The following is a 24,300-nucleotide window of genomic DNA, read 5'->3' as shown; positions in this document are numbered from 1 at the left end:
GCTCTGAAAAGAGCCTTTTGCTTTCCTTTTCTCATCTGCGTCCTTAAGCTCGTTCCCCTCGAATGCGGCGAGCCAGTTGGATGTCCTTCGGCATTATTGTCACTCTCTTGGCGTGGATGGCACACAGGTTGGTGTCTTCAAACAGACCGACCAAGTAAGCCTCACTGGCCTCCTGCAGAGCCATGACAGCGGAGCTCTGGAAGCGGAGATCAGTCTTGAAATCCTGGGCGATTTCTCTCACAAGCCTCTGGAAAGGCAACTTGCGGATAAGTAGTTCAGTGGACTTCTGGTAGCGTCGAATCTCTCGCAGAGCTACAGTGCCGGGCCTGTAACGGTGAGGCTTCTTTACCCCACCGGTAGCAGGAGCACTCTTACGAGCAGCTTTTGTAGCAAGCTGCTTTCGGGGAGCTTTGCCGCCCGTAGACTTACGAGCTGTCTGCTTAGTTCTTGCCATTTCACCGACCTTAATACAGCAACTTCGATGTATACAGTCACACGATTGAATGGGGAATGAGCCGCACAAGGCGCATTATATCAAGATATCCGTGCTTTCTGATTGGCTGACAGAAAAGGGGCCGGCACGCTTTTAGCCTCGGCCTAAAAGTCTCTTGCTGATTGCTTATTTTAAAAGCTCGGCGCGTAATTGAAATATTTTCTCTGTTTCCGCGCCCTCAGTCTCTAACGGCTGCTTACACAAAGCCAGCGTGTTCAACGCCCTTTACACTCCTTTGTGTTAGTTTTCCCCAAAACCCTACTCAGTATGTGCGACCGAGGTTTTTATAAAATGTTTGTTACAGAATAATGCGCTTGGAAAGCGCGGTTGAGAAATAAACAGAACCCAACTGGATACGGCTGTTAGACAATCAGTGATTTCATAGTTTGAATTTAGGAAAGAGCTACTGGAAGGATCGTGGAAACGAGTGAAAAACGCACACGGCACATAACGTGTTTTGCCCTGTAATGCCGTTGCTAAGAACAGCACGACCTGATGGGCAAATCAATCGAGTGGATTGTTTAAATCGTAAGAAAAGTTGTTTTCAAAGCTTTTCCTCTCTTTCCTGAATGCTTCATAACAAGCCTGGCAATGAGTGCTGGAAACTATTTCCAACGTAAATCTCTGTAAGGGGAAGATAATCTATCCATTTTTCGTGGCCCATTTAGTCAGAGCCGGGTTGTGCTGCAGCCGAAGTCTATTCCAGCAATCTGTCACCAAACTTACACCTGGGCCAACCAATTAGGCAACACCTTGTTCTTGTTCCACATCTTCCTGTCCTCTACATCTTGCTCTGTCACACCCACCACCTGCATGTCCTCTCTCACCACATCCATAAAACTTCTCTTAGGCCTTCCTCTGTTCCTCTTTCCTGGCAGCTCTGTCTTTAACATCCTTCTCCCAATATACCCAGCATCTCTCCTCTGCACATGTCCAAACCAACGCAATCTCGCCTCTCTGACTTTGTTTCCAAACCGTCCAACCTGAGCCATCCCTCTAATGTACTCATGTCTAATCCTGTCCAACCTCGTCACACCCAATGCAAATCCTGTTTTTTGGTCAGTGCCACCGTCTCTAACCCATATAACATAGCTGGTCTCACTACTGTCCTCTAGACCAGTGGTCCCCAACCTTTTTGACAGCAAGGACCACTTTATTAGATGCAAATTTTTCCACGGACCGATGGGGGGGCAGTTTTATACACAATTTACATAACATTTCTATTATTAAGTTATTAAGCAGTTCGCATACGTTTGCAACCCGAGATTTTTCTTCTTTTTTTTGCATATAACAAAGACATATGCTTTGCATTCCAACAGATTGCACATCACAAACATTAACACTGCTATCTTTTTTTCATGTCTGCCGTTTCTATAGGAGGGTGACAATGAGTTAAATTCCAATGGATGTTTTTCAAATGTTGACAAGCAATAAGCAAAAGGAATCACTGAAAACCACAGAAAACAAAAACAGCAAAAAAAAAAAAAAAAAAAAAAACAAACAGTACAAGGAAAGTTCGAAGAAAGAGATTTTTTTTTTTACAATGTTTCTGTTTGGGGATCGTTGTGTAAATGTGCACAACTGAGCTGCGACCACAAATCTAACTACTCTGTGGATGATTCGTTCAAGCATTTCAAGGTCACTTCGTTGTAATGAAAGCATCTCCTGAATGTACTTCGTAGTAACGCGATTTCTATAGACTTGTGTCATATGGGGAAACTATCGGGACCATAAAAATACTTTGTTGTAATACTCGCTCACCTCGGTCTCTCTCCTCTCTCTGCGCCGCTGCAAAGCCTCGCCCACCAAGCGTTCTGAAAAGTCTGAGTGAGTCTCCGTTGCCGGCAGTTCTCTCGCGGCCCGGCTGTCAGACGGCTGCGGCCCGGTAGAGGGCCGCGGACCGGTGGTTGGGGACCTCTGCTCTAGACCTTCCATTTCACTCTTCCACAATCCCCATTACTCTGTACTGTTGATCCCAAGTATTTAAACTCATCCACCTTCACCAGTTCTACTCCCTGCATCCTCACCATTCCTCTGACCTCCCTCTCATTTACAGACATGTATTCTGTCTTGTTCCTACTGACATTCATTCCTCTCCTCTCTAAAGCAAATCTCCACCTCTCCACGGTCTCCTCAACCTGCTCCCTACTCTTGCTACAGATCACAATGTCATCAGCAAACATCATAGTCCAAGGGGACTCTTGTCTAATCTCATCTGTCCACCTGTTCATCACCATTGCAAATAAGAAAGGACTCAGAGCCGATCCCTGATGTGCTCCCCACCTCCACGTTGAATACATCCGTCACTCCTACTGCAGACCTCACCACTGTCACACTTCCCTCGTACATATCCTGTACAACTCTTACGTACTTCTCTGCCACTCCCGACTTCCTCATACAATTCCACAACTCCTTCTGGCCTGCTCTATACTTCTCCATCAACATCCTCAGAGCCAACATTGCATCTGTGGTGCTCTTTCTTGGCATGAAACCATACTGCTGCGCACTAATCATCACCTCTCTTCTTAATGTAGCTTTCACTACTCTATCTAATAACTTCATACTATGGCTCATTAATCCCTCTCTAGTTACTAGGGGAAGATGGGGCAAGGTGTCTCAAGTTTTACTTAGTCAGTTGTGGATGGGTCAAATATAAAGTTACTGCCAAGCAAAGGCCTGCATTGATTAGGTAAATTACCATTAAACAGATACAAAATAACAAGCATTATCAACAGAGATACTTAGTATTTAATAAACTAATTTAAAACCAGGACACTTGAGATGTGACAACATACCCCAGGATGGGGTATGTTGTCTCACAAGCAGGGGCATGTTGTCATGAATAGCTAAAGCTGTCATCAAGTAGGCCTTAAGAACATACCAACTACTACAGACTAACTCAGTTGCAACAGCATCATGTTCCTGTAACAAAACACAATTTTACAGTCATAGGCTCCTCACTGTCATAGGTCCAGTCCAGGCCTATGTCAGCACCATAGCTGCACAGCAATCCATAATGAAACTTAAACTGCTTGCTGCTTCTGACAGTTCCACCAATGCGAATGGGAGCAGGCAACTTCATGATGATATCAGTGGCGTCATGCTCCTATATTTCATCCTTTCCGGGAAGATGGAAATGAAGTCTTGTTTTGACAGAATTCAACACATGTGACAACATGCCCCAACAGAGGTCAGTACATTTCAGTTTTCAGCAGCACCAATGAAGTTAATGTAAAGAACTAGCACATTGCACAATAAATTTCTGAACTTCTGTAAAAAACAATATTTGGAATCTTTCAAGTCCCAATGTGTTGAATCTTTTTAATGAGGTCAGTGAGACATGTGTTTAATGACTTTGTACCATAATTCAGGATAGGTTTCTCTGTTTGGAATTTCAGCACAGACAAAACAATCCACATCATCAGCAGTTAATAATTTTTTTTGCAAAGTAACCAATAAATGCATGCGAGGTAAAGTCCGTTTTTGAAATTCTCTGACTTAAACTTCAAAGCCTTACAATATTTACATACTTCTGACATATCACCTATGTCCATATATTTGATCTCTATTTACCTTTTCGTTATTTCTCCAAGTAATAATATTTCTTTGCGCTAATGCAATGTTTGCTGTCTTTGTTTTGACACTGTCGTTTGTTTCTGCTTTCATATTCTGTATCTTGCTCTGCATGTGTTTCGTGCCTATGTTTTTTTGAGGCTTTTGAATTCCAGTTTTCATTATCTCTAACCTGCTCTGCATGTGTTTGGCCCCCTTGTTTTTAAACCTCTTTATGATGTTTTACTTTGTTTTCTACTCTGTCTTTTATTTCTGACCTCGCTTTATCCTGCTTTTTTCAATGACACCTGGTCCGTGGTGATTATTTCCCCTTTTTCGAGTAATAATTTCTGTTTGTTTGCGCTACCGCGATCTTTACTTTCTTTTTTTATACAGTACTTTGTAATTTTCCTACTTTCATATTCTTTAACTTTCTCCACGTGTATCGTGCCAACGTTTTTTTTTTTTTTGAGCCTTTCGAATTCCTTTGCTTTCATAATCTCTAACCTGCTCTGCATGTGTATAGCGCCAATGTCTGGATTGGATGTGCTTTTTTTTCAATTCCACTTGTTCCGGGCTGATAATTACTTTCCTTATTTTCTGAATTTGCACCTAGATTAATCTTTTTCTTTTTTGTCTCTCCAACGCTTTTGAGTCTCTTTTCTCCGTGCTGCTGTCTTCTTTGTTTAGTTGTCTATCCATATTACTAACCGAGAATACACCGGATATGGACGCAGGGACACGGCGATGGGACCATGAGACGTAATGCGCAGGCGTCACCGCCATATTGTGAGTGGCACTACTGCGGAGTGAAGGCGCAGGCGTCACCGCCATATTGTGAGAGGCACTACTGTGGAGTGAAGTTAGGAATGGTGTGCTGCTTGGGATTGTACAAACCGCTGAATGCTTTACACCAAATTAAAACACAATACAGCTCAACGATACAAACACGAGCCCACATGGATAGGATCAATGAACGCAGGTGCCTACAACGCGCGTCTGAAACTGCGGAAGCAAAGCAGGCACGGGTTCAAAACGAACGAGCTCGACTGACGGATATACAAACATGAGCCCGCCTGGATAAAATCAATGAACGCAGGCGCCTACAACGCGTGTCTGAAATGCCGCGGGCAAAGCGGGCACGGCTCCAAAATGAACGAGCTCGACTAATGTATTTCAGGATACCCAACGCCGGGGGTAGGCGAGCGAAGCGAGCAGGGGGCAGAGCCCCCTTGTGTTTCATCTATAACGTATTGTCCTTGTACAAAAGTGTAAGCATGCTGTCTGTTGCATCATCACGCTACGCTCACAGGTTATGCGTGTGCGTGCACACGTGTTATTTCAGTATCTGATATGCGGAAAACGCTGTACTTCCAGGAGTCTGCATGTACCTGCATTTATTCAATTGTTTGTTAACTTTGTGTTCATCTGTTTGATGTAAGTTACGCTTTGCTGTTTATTTTATTAGAAATAATTTTCTGCAAGTAATGATAAAGCTCGTAACGTTGTTTTACTAACATGTTCTGACAATCCTTTATGTCAAAGTGTGTTCAGTTTAATGCTCAAAACTGTATAAGTACAGTCAGAAATGTTGCTTCTTTATTAATATATAAGAGCTTCAAGAAAACAGACTTGGTAATAATAGCTTAAGTAGTGATTTGTCTGAGTCTGTACAGTGCTAACATATTTAGTAAGTTTTATTTAGTGCCTTGTGCCAATGACAGCACGTCATATCGCTCTGTTAATTTCTGCTGCCATCTACTGACCTTTTTGGGCATTACCTGTTTTAGCGTTTTCCGAGCCTTTATTTTTGTGAGTTATTTTATATTATTGTATTTGTTCTGTTTCAGGAACCACACATAAATATTTGTCTGCAAATAAACATTTAGCTCTACAGACTACAAAGCCATTGCAACGATTCCTTCCTTTGCAACGTTCAGCAGTTAATTGAGATCTTTCTACCTTAATTCTGGTCTGCCTCATCCTTCTTATCGGGGATTAGGATTTGGTGCCACAGACAAACACCAGTTTGACACATGCACTGTTTAACAAAGTGGTCCTTCGAGCCGGATACTTGTGTGTACCAGCATCCATGGCAGCATCCAGAAAGACAGGGGAGAAGCCACTAACACGTAATCCCCATCCAAGCCGTACCCGCCGCATCCCAGAACATCTGGAGGACTACATACTCGGTTACAATCCCAGGAATGATTATGAAACAGCTGAATTTAGGGAATCAGAGAATACTCAATGGCAATATATGCAGGAACGATGGAGGGATCTTCATCTGCAGATGGAGGAGCTTCAGGACATGATGGATTCTGCAGCAATCTCTTTTGCCAGGACATTATCTCCAAAAAGACAGTCCATCAATCAACAAGCAGGGACCTTTCCACCTATGAAATGCCCACAACCACAATCTCGCATTCAGCGTAGCTCCAGCATGCCTTTGCTTGAACCCAGAAGTCCTCATACACAGTTCGCTGCCCCTCTCCATGTGTCAGTTGAAGAGTTATCACAATGCCTCCCAAACATGCAAACCCCTCGCAAACATGTTCTACAAGTGGTCATCACCAGCCCATCTGGGAGCCATTTCTTCACCAGCAAAAATTTGAGTCTTACTGTATTCCTCCTTCAGCCCCAAAGCAATGGCAACAATTACAGCAACCTGTATACTCTATACCTCATCTAGAACAGTCTTATGTGCTTCTGTCCTCCACGCAGTATCCAGAACAGGTATTGTAGCCTCCACAAGGACAAGGACAAGTTAAGGCATTTAATCAGCCTGTACTGGATCCTAATTTACAAAGCTTAATGCAAATGGCTAGTGTCATCATTTGGCATTCCCAAACCCAATCTCCCTACATTCAGCTCAGGTAAAGAGACTGACTTTATCTTATTGAAAAAAAGGATTAGACAGCCTTCTAGTACCCCATCCTCATCTTACAGAAGACTACAAATATCAGGTATTGCTTGATCCCCTTAAGTTCCCCTCTGCACTGCAGGTTGTTAAGAGATATTTACATGATCCTAAACCTTATACCAGTGCTATGCATGCCCTACAACAGAGATATGGTCAACCACGGCAATTAATTCAAGCAGAACTGGGTGCCATTTTGAATGCTCCTGCAGTAAGATCAGGGGATGCTAAAGGCATTGAGGACATTGCACTGTCAGTTAGTACACTAGTGGGTGTTCTGAGCTCATTAGATGGTGCTGCTGACATTGAGCTTCAGTGTGGATCTCATGTCAATAGGCTGCTTACAAAATTGCTACCAAATTATAGAGATGCCTTTGCAGAACATTGTGTAACACGGGGCATCATACAGAGTGGAAGTAGCCAAACTTATACACTCATTGACTTTGCTGACTGGCTGGAAAGGAAAACACAGGTACTACAAGTGGCACGGAGAGCAACAGACTTATATCAGGCTTCCTCCCAAGAAGCTGAATGCCGTGAAAGAAGACCTGCTAAAACACCACCTGTTAAGGTCTCTACAGTTTATCTTAGCAGTGAAAGGAATACCCCCAAGATACAACAGGAACCTGACAGCATTCCTCCAAAGCCAATCAAGAGAGAGCGGTTCAAACCATTCTGTCCTTATTGTAATAATCAAAAGCATTATTTAAATGCTTGCTCAGAGTTTACTAAATTGGACACGGTCCTTTGGATGGAGCAGATAAAGGACAAAAAACGATACTGGAAATGTGGCAGAGGGCCTAAACCAGACAAATGTACATTGAAGAAACCATGTTTTACCTGTGGGGAACAACATCTTCAGGTTCTCCATGATGTAGTACAAGTTAGCAATCAAAGTATTCTTACAATCAGTGCCTCCTCCAGTATGTTGTACATTGATCAGAGCCATTGCTCCAGTAAGATTATGCTAAAGTTTGTCCAGGTAATACTGTCTAATGGCAAGAAGACCCTTAATATGGATCTGAACGCACAATTATCTTACCAGCAGCTGTAAGACAGCTTGGTCTTGATGGAAGTAAGGAGCTTTTAGAACTAAGAACCATTCATCAGGATGTTGTACAATTAAAAGGTGCAACAGTGGAATTTGCAATATCAGTTGCCAGTAATCCTTGAAAACACAGTATCAACAGTGCATTTACTGCTGACCAGCTTAATTTGGCAGAGCAATCGTGTCCTTTAGAATCCCTTCAAAGAAAGTATAGACACCTTAGGGGAATTCCCCTTAAGTCATATACAAAAATGGTTTCAATTGGGTCTGATCATCTGCACCTAATTACACCCATTAAGTCAGTGCGCCAGGGACACCCAGGGGGACCAGTTGCTGTATGTACTCAATTGGGCTGGACATTACAAGGTCCAGCTGAATTCCTTCAGAAGCCTTATGGTGAGGTTTCATGTTTGTATAGTTCAATTCAGCAGCCTATTCATGACCGCCATCATCATGTAGAGAGACTGTGGCAACTAGACACCCTTCCATTCAGTCAGGAGAAAGATGTGAACAAGACAAAGAAAGCTATGGAGATACTTGAAACTAAAACCACCTGTGTCAAAGTTAATGGAGTACAGAGGTATGCCACACCTCTGTTATGGAGGAAAACCATTCCCTTACTTCATGCATCACCATCAGCAGTAATGAGCCTTTTGAGAAGTACTGAACGACGGCTAACAGGAGTTCCTGAGAGAGCTAGTGAATATAATAAAGAGGTTAACAAACTTTTGGACTCTGGATATATTGTGAAGATTACCAGCACAGAGGCAAGTGAATCTACCAATTCTTGGTATATACCTCACCATCTGGTTCACCACAATAATAAAGCCAGACTGGTATTTAATTGTTCATTTGTCTACCAGAATAAATCACTCAACAATAGTCTGCTCCCAGGTCCATCTCTGAGCCCATCACTTCTTGGAGTTCTTCTGAGGTTCAGAGAATACCCAGTAGCTGTCAGTGGAGACATGTTTCATCAGATTAGACTTCTTCCAGAAGATCAGCCAGTATTACGGTTCCTCTGGAGAGAGCTGGATGTAAGTCGCTCTCCAGACACATATGAGTGGTGTGTCTTACCTTACGGCACAACCTGTAGCCCATGCAGTACGATTTTTGCTCTGCAGGAGCACATCAGGGAGCATGCTAAAGGGAATGAAGCAGTCGTGGACTCTGTACATAAGGCATTCTATGTTGATAACTGCCTCCAGTCATTTCAGTGTACTCTCCAAGCTAAGCAGTTTATTGAGCAGTGTCGGGTGCTGCTGGCAGAAGGAGGGTTTGATATCAGGCAGTGGGCCAGTAACATACCAGATGTGATCACTCACTTGCCCCGAGACGCAAGGTCAGAATCATGTGAGCTCTGGCTTACCTTCAACAACATATACACCGAAGAATCAACTTTAGGAATGCGTTGGGATTGTTCCTCAGACACACTGGGATACAAATTCAAATCTATTTCTTATGATCAGCCCACCATGAGGAATATTTACAGGGTTCTCGCAAGTCAATATGACCCAATAGGATATCTCATTCCCTTCATCACTCGAGCTAAAATCTTGGTTCAGGCCCTTTGGAAAAAGGAACACGATTGGGATGAACCTATTGCCAATGACCTTCTCCAAGCATGGGATGAATGGGAGAATGAATTGCTGCACATACCCAAGATTGTCCTCCCACACTGTTATACTTTGGGCATGAACTTAGCCAAAGCTGTCGTGGACTTGCATGTGTTCTGTGATGCTTCCCAGCAAGCATATGGCTGTGTTTCCTACCTCTTGGTAGAAGGTGCTCGAGGTAACATACAGCTGTCCTTTTTAATGGCAAGATCACGGGTAGCACCTAAGAAACAGCTGTCAGTGCTACATTTGGAGCTATGTGCTGCATTAACGGGTGCACAGCTTGCAAAGCTGCTGCATACAGAACTCTCAGTTTCTATTAGAAATACATTTCTGTGGACTGACTCCACCACGGTATTTAACTGGCTTAACTCTGACTCCTGCCACTACAAAGTGTTTGTGGGAACATGTATTGCAGAGATTCAGGAACTCACCAGTTCTGCAGAATGGCGATATGTTGAATACGCAGAGAATTCTGCTGATGACATTACTAGAGGGAAGACTTTGTTGTCATTAACTCAAATGAGCAGGTGGAATCAGGGTCCCTCTTTTCTTCTCCTGTCATCAGATCATTGGCCAGAGAACCCTAAGCCCATTAATGCCGAATCGAAGGAAATGAAGAAATCCTTGTTCTGTGGTTTGACCTCTGTAGCTGATACAACATTACCTGATCTTTCTCTGTTTACAAAATGGGAAGATCTGATTCAAGCCACTCATTTAGCCGTAAATGGGGGGCTGCAGTGTCCTTATCTGCAAGTGAACGAATTAAAGTTGAAGTTGCTGTTTTACAGAGAGCCCAACGGGACAGTTTTCCAGAAGAAGTAAAATTACTAAGTGAAGGTGATGCAGTGCAAAAAACTAGCCGTTTATACAATCTATCTCCTTAATATGATATGACATTGAATTTAATCCATGTTGGAGGTTGCCTACGCAAGGCTGCATCAGAATTAGGGGAGGATGAAATACATCCTATTGTGTTTTCACCTGATCATACTATAACTAAAATTCTGATTTGTGCTTGTGATGAATGTTTACTTCACTCTGGGCCAGAGTGAGTATTTGCTGAAATTTGGAGAACTTACTGGATACTTCGGGGAAGACAGGCTATCAGAGGTCACCAGCGACAGTGTGTTGAATGTCTCAGGTGGCGTGGTCAGCCTGTCATTCCCAAGATGGCCGATTTTCCAAATACACGTTTATGCATACAAAAAACACCTTTCTGGTCTACAGGAGTGGACTGCTTTGGTCCATTTACAATTAAAATAGGAAGAAGGTTAGAAAAGCGCTGGGGCATCATTTTTAAGTGTCTCACTACACGATGTGTTCATTTAGACCTCATTCCTAGTATGGACACAGATTCATTCCTTCTAGCTCTCAGAAGATTCATCGCTCATCGTGGTAAGCCTTATGACATTGTAGCTGATAGAGGAACTAACTTCCGAGGTGGGGGCCGAGAACTTAAAGAAGCTTTTGCCACTATGGAGCCTGCACTTCAAGAACAACTTGCAAGGCAAAGTATAGAGTTTCATTTCAATCCACCTCATGCTCCACATTTTGGGGGAGTATGGGAACGGGAGATTAAATCTGTGAAGAACTCCCTACATATAGTCCTCAAGGACTACACTGTGTCAGAAGAAGTTCTCCACACAGTGCTGGTGGAAGTGGAGGGCATTCTCAATGCCAAACCTCTTGGATACGTTTCTTCTAATATAGCTGATCCAGATCCAGTTACTCCAAATCTCTTCTTAATGGGGCGGCAGGACGCTTCCTTACCCCAAGCAGTCTATGGAGCTAGTGATTTACTGGGACGTCATCGCTGGAAACACAACCTGGTTTTGGCTGACCATTTTTGGTCTAACTTTACCAGGCGCTACTTGCCTGATTTACAACAACAACATAAATGGAAGAATTCCGCATCCTCCTTGAATGTGGGACAGATTGTTGTATTCATTAATCCACAGTTGCCTAGGGCTTATTGGCCTGTTGGAAAGGTCACTAAAGTTATCCTTAGTGATGATGGAAAAGTTTGCGTTGCTGAAGTCAAAGTGAAGGATCATATTTATACTCGTCCAGTGAGTAAGCTTATAGAGCTGCCAGAAATGCCAGACGAATGACATGGACCCATTGAAGTGTTTCAAATTTATTACTTAAATTTGGGGGTGGCTGTACAAAAGTCTGAGCACGTTGTCTATTGCATCATCACGCTACGCTCACAGGTTATGCGTGAGCATGCGCACGTGTTATTTCTGTATCTGATATGAGGAAAACGCTGTACTTCCAGGAGTCTGCATGTACCCGCATTTATTCAGTTGTTTAACTTTGTGTGAGTCTGTTTCATGTAAGTTACGCTTTGCTGTTTATTTTATTAGAAATAATTTTCTGCAAGTAATGATAAAGCTCGTAACGTTGTTTTACTAACATGTTCAGACAACCCTTTATGTCAAAGTGTGTTCAGTTTAACGTTCAAAACTGTATAAGTACATTCAGAAATGTTGCTTCTTTATTAATATATAAGAGCTTCAAGAAAACAGACTTGGTAATAGTTGCTTAAGTAGTGATTTGCCTGAGTCTGTACAGTGCTAACGTATTTGGCAGTAGTTTTATAGTAGTAGTAGTTTTATTTAGTGCCTTTTGCCAACGACAGTACGTCATAGTGCTCTATTAATTTCTGCTGCCATCTACTGACCTTTTTGGGCATTACCTGTTTTAGCGTTCTCTGAGCCTTTATTTTTGTTGAGTTATTTTGTTATTGTATTTGTTCTGTTTCAGGAACCACACATAAATATTTGTCTGCAAATAAACATTTAGCTCTACAAAGCCATTGCAACGATTCCTTCCTTTGCAACGTTCAGCAGTTAATTGAGATCTTTCTACCTTAATTCTGGTCTGCCTCATCCTTCTTATCGGGGATTAGGATTTGGTGCCACAAACAAACACCAGTTTGACGCACACACAGTTTAACAGTCCTTATACGCTTTATATGCGTTGAGAGCCCTGGATCTGTGTGTGCTCAAAACCAAAACACGATTGAGTGTGTTGCTGCCTGTGCTCTTATTTGGTTTTAAGTAGGGCGTGTCTTGCAAGAATCTCATGTCATCATGTCATCGCGAGACGCTCCGTGGCCAATCTCTTTTGTCTCGCGGGTCTTTTAAGTGTCTTCCGTGATCTTAATGTGAAGATCATGTCTTGACGCCCTACTGTTTCTCTGCAGGAATTTTTTTTTATAATAGAGAGATTTTCTCTTGCCCAGTTAAGAAGCATTTCCCCATTTCCTTCGATCAGGCCAAAGATAAGACTGAAGTTTTATTGCCAACTTGCACTTAGAGATGGTAAACGGTGAAACTAGATACGGAAACACAAAAACAACAAATATATTAAAATGAATCAATGATATGGTGTTTACACTCTTTCATGAATAATTTGCTACTTTTAAATTACTCGCTGTCCAAGTAGGGCTTAAGAGGATTGAGGTTATAGTGAACGTTTAGAAAAAAATGAACCATTAATGGAGAAGTGAATAAAATGACGTAACTGGATTATGAGACAAATTGCCTCTCAAAGTCTAATTTCATCATGAGAAAATGAAAAACATTACAGAGAAAAATAGTGTATCTTTTTTAGTCTGCTACACAGCATTCTACCTATTGTTGAAATGTGAGAGTGATTGTCTATTACTTACAGTAAAAATCTGAGAAATATACAACAAATTCTACAGGAGCTCACATATATACTGTTGGACAAAATGAATGACTACAAACCATTTTTATCAGGGAAAAAAATCAGAGCACTTTCTGGTGTTATTATAGAGGGTTTTTTGTTGTCTTTGCGTACAGGGTTTTTGCTTCTTCTGGCATAAGAATATGCAGCACATCTACTGGTAAGCAGTGTCGTGTATTAGCTGAGGTGCTCAACCTTTAGTGCTAAGAATGCCAATTCAATCCCCACTTTCAGCTCACTGTTTGGCCGTCAGTGACTTGCTAATAATTTGCTTGCGCTTCAAGTATGACTGTTATAAGACAGCATTAGTTTTCGCCTGTAGATTCTGATGTTACTCTAAGAATATAAATATGATAAATAATGTGCTAGCGTACGGGACTCTGCTGATGTCTGCTCCTCCTTCCTTTTTATGTAAAATGAGCACCTGGCTTACTTGTTCTCACCTCCGTTAGCAGAGTGTGCTTTGACACTTCAACTTCTCAAAAAACAGAATGTTACAGAATCATTATAATAACCTCAAGGTTATGTTCCACTGAGAATCAAAGGCTGTGCTTTCTAACTCTGCATATGAATCTTGCTTTTTCTTTGAGCTTTCACTAAATACACGGCAGAACGTTTATGGGTTAAAGCTTATTACCTTTCTACTGCTTGGTGTGCTTTATTCATGTGGCATCCTGAATGAAGCCTCAATGAATGTTATGATGTATGCACTGAAGTGAACTTCACCAAGGCATTCAGTTTGGATTATCACAGAGAGTAACTGTGGATCACATAGAGATATTGGGTAGGAGTCTTGGGGTTTGAGATGCAAATCCAAAGGAGTTCCATTGACACTGGGTGTCAATGTCACAGAAGCTTCTAGCAACTAGAACTGTGCCAATTGGAATGCTGAGCTTAAATGCTGTGCTTAAAGTTATTTGATGCTGATCAGTAGACATGACCTCTCCAGTGCATTGCTAAATATTTAATAATAATGTATGCAGCAAGTAGTTTATTGAATTCTCTTAATTATAATTTACTCATACATACACATACAAGCAGCTGGCATATTTTTAATTGTCAATCACATACTCAAAGTGATGAGCAGCATATGTTCCATTTACATTCACATCTACAAATCAATGCAGATAAATTATAAAACTCATAGAACAGAAGAATTTAGCAAAAGTATCTCAGGACACTAGCCCTCACATCGAATTTATGCCAATAATCTTTGACATCAGGCATTTGATGAATATATTGTTGTCTGACTTTCTCCATTACTTACCTAACCATTCTAAAACTATGATCAGTACATTAAAAAATATTAAACTTGCTTGTATAATCAATAAACCTGCCTTTTGGTAATTTAAAAGGGCAAGAGGGCATTTTTGTCTTTGAAAACAAATGGACATTAAAAAGTGCACAATTTAAATCAATCCGAACGCACTGTTTACACGATCTGATGAAATTATAAGTAAGGAGATGACGAAAAAGAGAAAGTTCAAGAAAGCGTGAGTGAATAATTTAGCAGCTTCCAGAAGGCCAGTTGATGTACGATTATTCGTGACGGATTGGTTGCTTCGTAAAAGAGACTTGAGCTCGGAAGCTGATAAGCGAATTCAAGAGGCAAAGAACTTGGTAAGGGTTGTTGCAAAGCGTCATCGTAAAGTGCTGCGTGATAACATCCAAGGCATTACCAAGACTGCGATCTGCCGTCTAGCTCGACGTGGTGATGTGAAGCGAATTTGTGGTTTGATCTACAAAGAGACTCGCGGCGTGCTCAAAGTATTCCTGGAAAACGTTATCCGGGACGCCGTCACTTACCCAGGGCACGCCAAGAGAAAGACCGTAACTGCCATGGATGTGGTATACGCATTGAAGAGACGAGGTTGTACTCTGTATGGTTTTGGAGGTTAAGCAACAATCGAGACGTTATAAAACAAAATACCCCCAAAGGCGCTTTTCAGAGCCGACCACGTTTTTACTTTGAAAGCTTTCCTTGCATTATAATTTTAAACAAGACGACACACGCTTTTGGATGATTTGCAAAAGAACAGTAGTACGTGTATGCGTTCTGTTATTGCACGAAACAAACCTTTAAGCGTCTTTGCTAACCGACAAACGGGGCGGAAAGGATGGGCTACCTGTAATTGGGCAAGTTCAATACTGACATCACAAAAGTAATCCCTTGGGTCCGCAAAGTCTCACTAGGTCAAGCGGCGCCTAATTAGACATGTACATTTCGAGAACGTGGAGCACAGCCGACGGTAAACTCGAAAGGGACATTGGCTAGTGCCAAGGAAAGGCACTTTTAAGGACCCAGTAATGCGGACAGGACACAAGTCAGTCATTTTCCAACCCGCCATATCCTAACACAGGGGTCTGCTGGAGCCCAGCCCACTGCAGAGCACAGAAGTGTATGTAAAAAAAGAATCCGCATCCATGCCACAACAGATTAGACAAAATAGAGCTCTTTACAGATTAGGCAAGTGGCTCTGAAAAGAGCCGTTGGTTGCGAACAAGAGTCGTACGGTTTACTTCGAGCTGGTATACTTAGTGACTGCCTTGGTACCCTCGGACACGGCGTGCTTTGCAAGCTCTCCCGGTAGCAAAAGCCTCACGGCAGTTTGGATTTCCCGGGAAGAAATGGTTGAGCGCTTGTTATAGTGCGCTAAACGAGACGCCTCGCCGGCAATGCGCTCGAAGATATCATTTACAAACGAATTCATGATTCCCATCGCCTTAGAAGAGATACCAGTATCAGGGTGAACTTGTTTCATCACCTTGTACACGTAGATGGAATAACTTTCTTTTCTCGATTTTCTACGCTTCTTCCCACCCTTCGCTTGGCTCTTAGAAACGGCTTTCTTGGAGCCCTTCTTTGGGGCAGCGGCTGTTTTCGGCTCAGGCATTACTACTCACAGGCGACCAGTTAAATGACAACTCCTCGGGTTTCTCTTTTTATAACGAGACATGCAAATTAGACGAGCCACAGGGATACACGTAGGCACAAATGACAGGCACGCAGCTGTTTCCCTCCTTTCAGGAACAACCGTTGCATTACCGAATATTAGGAAATTCTTGCGCGCACTTTTTCATTGCGTTTTCTGTTTCCGAAAGTCTTTCAATGTCTTGTTTTTTCTGTAACACGATGCAATGTCCCCTACTAGTCACACCGATGACCGCGCGTGGCGGATGCAGTACAGGTTATCAGTATAACATCACAAAAAGAGACAACGCAAAGTAATTTGCACATAATCGCAAGACATGCCTTACTCAGAATTGAAGGAATGAATGGGGCGGTAGTATGAGAAGGCAGTGCCCGACATTTGGAAAAATAGTTAACTGTGTGAAAATCCAAGAAAACAACTCGTTTACTGAAGTTACAAGCGCTGTACTGGCCGGTCCGTATTCTTTGTAAAAGAGACGAGGGCTTTCTCTAAGGGGCTGCATTCGTTTTGAGTTCTACACTGAGAGGTCAGAAAATCGCTCACGGTGTGGCTACAAGTAAGAGTAAGGCGCAGTGTATGCTCAAATGCCTCATCTTTTTACAAAGCATATTAAAAAGCGAAGCCTTTTAAAGGGCCAACGTGTCTGCCAAAACAGAATTCAAACGTCAAACTAGTCCGTGCAGAGAAATCGTGTAAACATGAAGAATACGTAAGCGAAATGAAACTGAGAAAGAGAATTCAAGAAGAGAGACACACTGCTTAAAAGCACAAAAATGCTTATGCACACACCATCATAAACAAAAATAAGCACGCTGTACAATCGGAGCTGTAGATTTGAATTTGAGGCGTTGTTAAGACGGGCGCAACGTGCTTCGGATTCGCTGCTAGCTGAGTGACGTAAAAACGCAAGAAAATCAGCAGTCAGTTAATTAAGTCCGTCGCGCCCAAAGGACGCCTTTATAAAAGCGCAACGCTAACGACCTGGATCATTTTATAGAAGAGAACTGAAGATTGTTTGTTAAGATGTCTGGAAGAGGAAAGACTGGTGGCAAAGCACGCGCCAAGGCTAAAACTCGGTCTTCCCGAGCTGGTTTACAATTCCCAGTCGGCCGTGTTCATAGGCTCTTGAGGAAAGGCAATTATGCCGAGCGTGTTGGCGCTGGTGCTCCCGTTTACTTAGCTGCTGTCCTCGAATATCTGACCGCTGAAATTCTTGAGTTGGCCGGAAATGCTGCCCGTGACAACAAGAAAACCAGAATCATTCCTCGCCACTTGCAACTAGCAGTGCGTAACGATGAAGAGCTCAATAAATTGCTGGGTGGTGTGACCATCGCCCAGGGTGGTGTGCTGCCTAACATTCAGGCTGTGCTTCTGCCCAAGAAGACCGAGAAACCAGCTAAGAGCAAGTAAGATATGTTCATCAACACCAACGGCTCTTTTCAGAGCCACCCATCCTTTCACACTTGAGTCTTTATCCATTGAGATATTCCATGCGATTTGAACGACAGCTTTTCATAGGCTTAATATCTTGGCGTTTTATTACGCGGGTATGTTCAGTGAGACATTTTGTTAGCTTCCTTGTAGCAGTTTGTCGGTAAAATTACTCCATATTTGAGCATGACTATAGCCTGGCTCGAAATAATGCTTGTCAATTAGCTGGCATGCCAATGTGTCATTTAGAAATACAAATGCATCCTTAATACACTGCGCGCTGTTTCTGCGCACCTCGGGATTAACACTTCATGATTCAAGATCACCCAGGCAGGAATGTTAAAAATGTAGGTGCTCAGAAGCGGGTTAACGCTAATCTTTCTTTGGACTCTGACATACAGTATGTGAAGATGCAACATACACCATATGAAGATTATGAAATGTGCAATGTTACCACACATTGTGTTGGTCAGTTTATTTGGAAAAACTGATATCAAATATAGCTTTGGTCAAGGAGATTTAAGTTGTTTTTGAAGTATGTATGAAAGACAACTCTGCAATCCTCTCTTGGTTCATGCAGTCATGGGGCAGCCATTGCAGTTTATCTGGTACATACGAGCCATATTTCAAGCATGGTGTGTGCTTAAATAGATGGATAACAACCTCTCCCTGACACACAAGAATTACATAAACAGAAGAAATCTTATGAGTTGTCTAAAGATAAAAGAACAGTCACAATGAGGCATTACAAATGTGGACTGTTGCACTTAATGATAGTGTGTTATAAAGAGGATGTGCAGAATTGTTCAAAATGGCCATTGTGTCTGTCTTCATACTCTTCTCTGTTATAGCCTCTAGCCGGTTGATAGTGTAGCATAACTGAGCCTGCCTTATTAATCCGTATGTTGTTTCAGTTGGCTTTTCTTGAATTGATGTTATTAGCCCAGGTATTTATAGGTCTGCACACAGTCACCTCTGATGATCACGGGGTCCATGAGGGGTCTGGGCCTCCTAAAATCCACCACCAGCTCCTTGGTTTTGCTGGTGTTCAGTTGTAGGTGGTTTGAGTCACACCATTTAACAAAGTCCTTCATTAGGTTCCAAAACTGCTTCTGATGCAGCCCATGATAGCAGTGTTGTCAGCGAACTTTTGCACGTGGCAGGACTCCAAGTTGTATTGGAAGTCCGATGTATATAGGCTGAACAGGACCAGAGAAAGCACAGTCCCCTGCGGCACTCCTGTGCTGCTGACCACAATGCCACACCTGCAGTTCCCGAGACGCACATACTGAGGTCTGTCTGTAAGATAGTCCACGATCAATTCCACCAGGTATGAATCTGCTCCCATCTCTGTCAGCTTGTCCCTGAGGAGCAGAGGTTGGATGGTGTTGAAGGCGCTAGAGAAGTCCAGTAATGTAATTCTTACTGCACCACTGCCACTGTCCATGTGGGAGTGGGATCGGTGTAGCATGTAGATGAATGCATCCTCCGCTCCCACCTTCTCCAGGTATGCGAACTGCAGAGGGTTGAGGGCATGGTGGACCTGTGGCCTCAGGTGTTGAAGCTGCAGCCGCTCCATGGTCTTCATCACATGTGACGTCAGGGCAACAGGCGGCCTGAAGTCATTCATCTCACCAGGACGTGATACCTTTGGGACTGGGGTGATGCAAGATGTTTTCCAAAGCCTCGGGACTCTCCTCTGTTCCAGGCTCAGGTTGAAGATACACTGTAGAGGACTCCCCAGCTCCAACGCACAGGCCTTCAGCAGTCGTTGCGATACTCCATCTGGACCCTCTGCTTTGCTGGCACGAAGTCTCCTCAGCTCTCTGCTTACCTAGGCTGCTGTAATTGTGGGTGGGTGGAAACTCTCTCCTATGCTGGTATCAGCAGAAGGATGGGTGAAGGGTGCAGTACTCTGAGGTTAGGGTGGTCAAACCTGTTAAAGAAGTTGTTCATCAGGTTTGCTCTCTCCACGTCTCTCTCGATGGTGGCACCCCGCTTCGAGCTGCAGCCAGTGATGATCTTCATCCCATCCCACACTTCCTTCATGCTGTTATTCTGCAACTTCTGCTCCAGCTTTCTCCTGTACTGCTCCTTCGCCGCCCTGAGCTGGACTCAGAGTTCCTTCTGCACGTGCTTGAGCTCATGCTGATCACCGCCTTTAAAAGCCCTTTTTTTCTGGTTCAAAAGACCCTTGACGTCACTTGTAATCCACAGCTTGTTGTTAGCATAGCAGCATACTGTTCTTACTGGAACTACAATATCCATACAGACGTTGTAGTCAGTAGTGCAGTCAACAACCTCCTCAATGTTCTCACTATGTGATCCCTGCAGGATATCCCAGTCTGTAGTTCCAAAGCAGTCCCTCTGCCTCAGGGGACCACTTCCTGAATGAGCGTGTGGTTGTAGGTAGCTCCCTCACTCTTGGTTTGTAGTGAGGCTGAAGCAGAACCAGGTTATGAATTTACATGGTTATCTCATCTTAAAAGTATACACAGACAGAACTAAAAGGGATCTATCTATCTAAAAAACTGAACATTGAAACAAGGCTTGATATACAGTAAGTCATTGGGCATTTTGAGATATATTGTATTGGTAAAGATGTACTTTGATGTGCAAAAATCAAACCTCCATTTAATGGTTGTAACGTTGACCACTTATTGGCAAGTTTTATTTCCTGAAGCATAATAAAGATTTACGCACAGGATTTCTGACTGAAAGTTGTTTACTTCATTAGTTTCTTTCAATCACATTTAAAGACGTTAGGTACACAGTTCTCCAGCGGGTGTGTTAATTTGAACATACCGAGAGCTCGGATTTTCTGTGTATTATTGCAAAAAAGATATAAACATTTCTCAGCATCAATTTCGGACCTCTCTATCATTAGTCCACCATGCTTCCAGTGTGAAAGAAAAGTACAGTGACCGAGTGTTTGTAGCGAAATTCGCGTTCGTCTTGTAACGAGTGACAGCCAGTCGTTTACGCGGTGCCATTTCTTTTTCTGACCATTCAGCGGCACATTCTCTCCCAGCCACGGTGAATGCCCTGCTAACAACATGTTTCCTTCGATACGTCTCGGGTTCGCAGTGTCGATTTTTCCCAGGTTTTCTTTCAAAAAAGGGGGATTTTGTGAAGGCAGAAAACACACTTGCCAGTCCTCTTGGGATGTACAGTGGGCTGGTTGAGTCTGCACGGTTCTCATCATTCTAATATGAGCGGCTGAGTCGTTGCGTGCGACTGAAACCTACAGAGAAATCGAGGTGTGTGTAACTGATCAATATGGCAGAAACCGCTCCAGCAGCCACTCCGGCTAAGTCGCCTAAGAAGAAAACGAGCTCAAAGCCTAAGAAGACCGGCCCTAGCGTTTCAGATTTGATCGTGAAGGCTGTGTCGGCTTCCAAAGAGCGTCACGGGCTCTCTTTAGCCGCGCTCAAGAAAGCTCTTGCTGCTGGTGGCTACGATGTGGAGAAGAACAACGCTCGTGTGAAACTGGCTGTGAAAAGCCTTGTGAGCAAAGGCTCCCTCGTACAGACAAAAGGCACCGGTGCCTCCGGATCCTTTAAAATTAACAAAAAGCAGGCAGAGGCCAAGGAAAAAACCCCGAAGAAAAAGGCGGTTCCGAAAAAGAAGCCAGCAGCAAAAAAACCCGCTGCCGCCAAGAAAGTGAAGAAGCCGGCGGCAAAGAAGCCCGCAGCGGCTAAGAAGCCTGCTGCAGCCAAGAAAGCCACGAAGAGTCCCAAGAAAGCGAAGCCAGCTGCAAAGCCCAAAAAGGCAACAAAGAGTCCAAAGAAGGCTAAGGTATCTAAACCCAAATCAGCCAAGCCCAAGACCGTGAAGAAGGCTGCACCCAAGAAGAAGTGATCCGTTTACATGGATTGATAAATGTACACACGAACGGCTCTTTTCAGAGCCCCCATATTATCGAAAAGGGCAATTCTATGTTTTGGCCTGCTTTAGTGGCCCAACAGTGAGTGAGCGGTCGTGGCGGGTTGTGTGTGCGAGACCGATTGCCTTCTACTACTTGGTGTGTTTTGAATTGTAGTAATGGCAGTCCAGGTATGGATCACAGTGCAAAGTGATAGACGGTAAAGTGGTTCTGTACAACCGATTTAAAGCCTGCCAGGACGGAACAAAAGCCAAAAAGGAACACGTAACAAACGCTGTGTTTTAGTACAGGGTTGGTCCGTTGTAGGAAGTGAAACATGGCCAGTTTCAAGATGAAGACATTCACATAGCTACCACAATCTCTTCGAAGAGTCTCGATTTACCTGTGTTTGGGTATATGGGACTTTAAGGCGCAGTTCCTTCAAATTCGGACAGCCTAGGTAGGTAATGTAGTGGCCTAAGGGAGCGTGTGTTTGACTGCATTCGACCATTTAGGCGTTTTGCGAATCGCTACTATACAGGCAGTCCCGGCGGTAGCGCAAGCCTTTCGCCCTCAAGAGTATTAGTTTGCTATTCATAGGGCGATTGCTACACAGTGGTTTTGTAAAAGTCGTTCCTCACTGGCATGTTTTAAACACTTTCTGTATTAATCAGTACAGGGTGCAAAAAATTAAATAAGACACATCTTCGACTATACACAGGGAATTTCTCTTCGAATAGAACTTGTGGTGGCTCTGAAAAGAGCCTTTTGCTTTCCTTTTCTCATCTGCACCCTTAAGCTCGTTCCCCTCGAATGCGGCGAGCCAGCTGGATATCCTTCGGCATTATTGTCACTCTCTTGGCGTGGATGGCACACAGGTTGGTGTCTTCAAACAGACCGACCAAGTAAGCCTCACTGGCCTCCTGCAGAGCCATGACAGCTGAGCTCTGGAAACGGAGATCAGTCTTGAAATCCTGGGCGATTTCTCTCACAAGTCTCTGGAAAGGCAACTTGCGGATAAGCAGTTCAGTGGACTTCTGGTAGCGTCGAATTTCTCGCAGAGCTACAGTGCCGGGCCTGTAACGGTGAGGCTTCTTTACCCCACCGGTAGCAGGAGCGCTCTTACGAGCAGCTTTTGTAGCAAGCTGCTTTCGGGGAGCTTTGCCGCCCGTAGACTTACGAGCTGTCTGCTTAGTTCTTGCCATTTCACCGACCTTAACACAGCAACTTCAATGTATACAGTCACACGATTGAATGGGGAATGAGCCGCACAAGGCGCGTTATATCAAGATATCCGTGCTTTCTGATTGGTTGACAGAAAAGGGGCCGGCACGCTTTTAGCCTCGGCCTAAAAGTCTCTTGCCGATTGCTTATTTTAAAAGCTCGGCGCGTAATTGAAATATTTTCTCTGTTTCCGCGCCCTTAGTCTCTAACGGCTGCTTACACAAAGCCAGCGTGTTCAACGCCCTTTACACTGCTTTAAAATTGTGTCGGTTTCGCCCCCAAACCCTGATCAGAATTGGCGACCGAGGTTTCCATAAAATGTTTGTTATAGAATAAGGCGCTTGGAAATCGCAGTTGAGAGATAAACAGAACACAACTCGGCTGTTAGACAATCAGTGATTTCCTAGTTTGCATTTAGGAAAGAGCCACTGGAAGGAACGTGGAAACGAATGAGAAACGCATACGGCACATAACGTGTTTTGACCTGTAATGCCTATCTTGTTTTCACAAATTGTGCAAAATGAAATAATGGCGAGACGTTTTTTTAAATAGGCAGGGGAACTTTATTTATCACAGCTCTTATATCCAGAGCATCCGTGCTCTATATTAACTCTAAAACAAACTAAAATAACCATCGAGGTTCCTTTTTCTGGTGCTTTCCTTATGACAGGTGCCTAAACAATGCCTGATTAAAAGAATACTTTTCAATGGCATATCTTAAAACAAAACCGCACATATGTATTAATATTTTGTTGACACATAAATATTACATCCCCTTTCTTAAAATAATGATAGAACACAATCAACGTAACATGTCCTATGACTTCAGCGTATATTATTGAATACTGCAACCTACAAATACCAATGTTTCAATAATTGCCTGTCAATATAAATAACAATACAAAGGAACATGTGGCAATGCAAAACAGAATATTGGTATCTTATGGACAAATAGTCATTATATAATGTCAAACACATTTTAAAAACACAAGAACATTTTCATTTTTTAAATATGGCAGCAATCCACCTATACTCTTTACAATTCACAGATCTAGGACTGTTCATGGTTTGACTTCTCATCCAGACCTGGTGCGATATGAGGGTGTGATCCTGAACTAGGCAATGATTCAGTGATGTAAGTATCAGGTAACAGTGGTGTGTTTTCAGGTGTGCAAGCTTCAGGTGAGACTGGTGTGTTTACATGTGTGGATTGTAATTGTGTGTCACACTGTTCATCTGGTTCTGTGTCTGCAATGTTGACGTTATTCGAACTAAGCTTTTCCTTAGTACTCCGGATGTGCCTGCGGCGATACACCTGTCCATCTGAAGTGCAGAGGATATATGATTGATCAGTTCCAGCTGGTTGGATGACAACCACTGGTTTCCAATATCCCTGTTCTTGAAGTCTGACAGTTGCTCCAGCATTGAGTGGTGGCAGTGGCTTGGATGATCTGTCGTAGTAAACCTTTTGGTGATGTTGCCTTTGGCTCCTTCTTATGAA

General features: G+C 43.2%; 4 protein-coding genes across 4 annotated transcripts; 2 read left to right on the top strand and 2 right to left on the bottom strand.

Moving 5' to 3' along the window:
• On the bottom strand, nucleotides 1-22,795 carry LOC114663790 (uncharacterized). Its single transcript, XM_028817712.2, has 3 exons — nucleotides 22,376-22,795; nucleotides 15,867-16,207; nucleotides 1-521 (listed from the first exon to the last, which is right to left on the bottom strand). The coding sequence occupies exons 1-3, from the start codon at nucleotides 22,778-22,780 to the stop codon at nucleotides 44-46; spliced, it is 1,224 nt and encodes a 407-aa protein (XP_028673545.1). The 5' UTR covers nucleotides 22,781-22,795; the 3' UTR covers nucleotides 1-43.
• LOC114663569 (histone H2B 5-like) lies at nucleotides 15,817-16,271 on the bottom strand. The gene has a single exon (XM_028817385.2). The coding sequence runs from the start codon at nucleotides 16,238-16,240 to the stop codon at nucleotides 15,863-15,865; it is 378 nt and encodes a 125-aa protein (XP_028673218.1). The 5' UTR covers nucleotides 16,241-16,271; the 3' UTR covers nucleotides 15,817-15,862.
• LOC114663568 (histone H2A-like) lies at nucleotides 17,222-17,729 on the top strand. Its single transcript, XM_028817384.2, has one exon. It carries the CDS (start codon nucleotides 17,303-17,305, stop codon nucleotides 17,687-17,689), a length of 387 nt encoding a protein of 128 aa, XP_028673217.1. The 5' UTR covers nucleotides 17,222-17,302; the 3' UTR covers nucleotides 17,690-17,729.
• LOC114663565 (histone H1-like) lies at nucleotides 20,820-21,624 on the top strand. Its single transcript, XM_028817380.2, has one exon. The coding sequence runs from the start codon at nucleotides 20,990-20,992 to the stop codon at nucleotides 21,569-21,571; it is 582 nt and encodes a 193-aa protein (XP_028673213.1). The 5' UTR covers nucleotides 20,820-20,989; the 3' UTR covers nucleotides 21,572-21,624.
• Nucleotides 22,796-24,300: the final 1,505 nt, after the last annotated feature.

The sequence above is a fragment of the Erpetoichthys calabaricus genome, chromosome 13 (genome assembly GCF_900747795.2).
Source record: "Erpetoichthys calabaricus chromosome 13, fErpCal1.3, whole genome shotgun sequence".
NCBI classification, from domain to species: domain Eukaryota; kingdom Metazoa; phylum Chordata; class Cladistia; order Polypteriformes; family Polypteridae; genus Erpetoichthys; species Erpetoichthys calabaricus.
The sequence above is the reverse complement of the archived record's forward strand: the minus strand, read 5'-3'. Positions and strand labels throughout refer to the sequence as shown.

What these genes read in the sequence shown, in the direction of transcription:
- LOC114663790 (XM_028817712.2), bottom strand. Translation starts at nt 22,780, where the DNA reads ATGGCAAGAACTAAGCAGACAGCTCGTAAGTCTACGGGCGGCAAAGCT. An exon ending in GCCGCATTCGAGGGGAACGA is followed by an intron (nt 16,208 to 22,375) that starts GCTTAAGGGTGC and finishes GCTGCCCCAAAG; the next exon opens with AAGGGCTCCAAGAAAGCCGT. An exon ending in ACTAAGTATACCAGCTCGAA is followed by an intron (nt 522 to 15,866) that starts GTAAACCGTACG and finishes ATAATGCGCCTT; the next exon opens with GTGCGGCTCATTCCCCATTC.
- LOC114663568 (XM_028817384.2), top strand. Translation starts at nt 17,303, where the DNA reads ATGTCTGGAAGAGGAAAGACTGGTGGCAAAGCACGCGCCAAGGCTAAA.
- LOC114663569 (XM_028817385.2), bottom strand. Translation starts at nt 16,240, where the DNA reads ATGCCTGAGCCGAAAACAGCCGCTGCCCCAAAGAAGGGCTCCAAGAAA.
- LOC114663565 (XM_028817380.2), top strand. Translation starts at nt 20,990, where the DNA reads ATGGCAGAAACCGCTCCAGCAGCCACTCCGGCTAAGTCGCCTAAGAAG.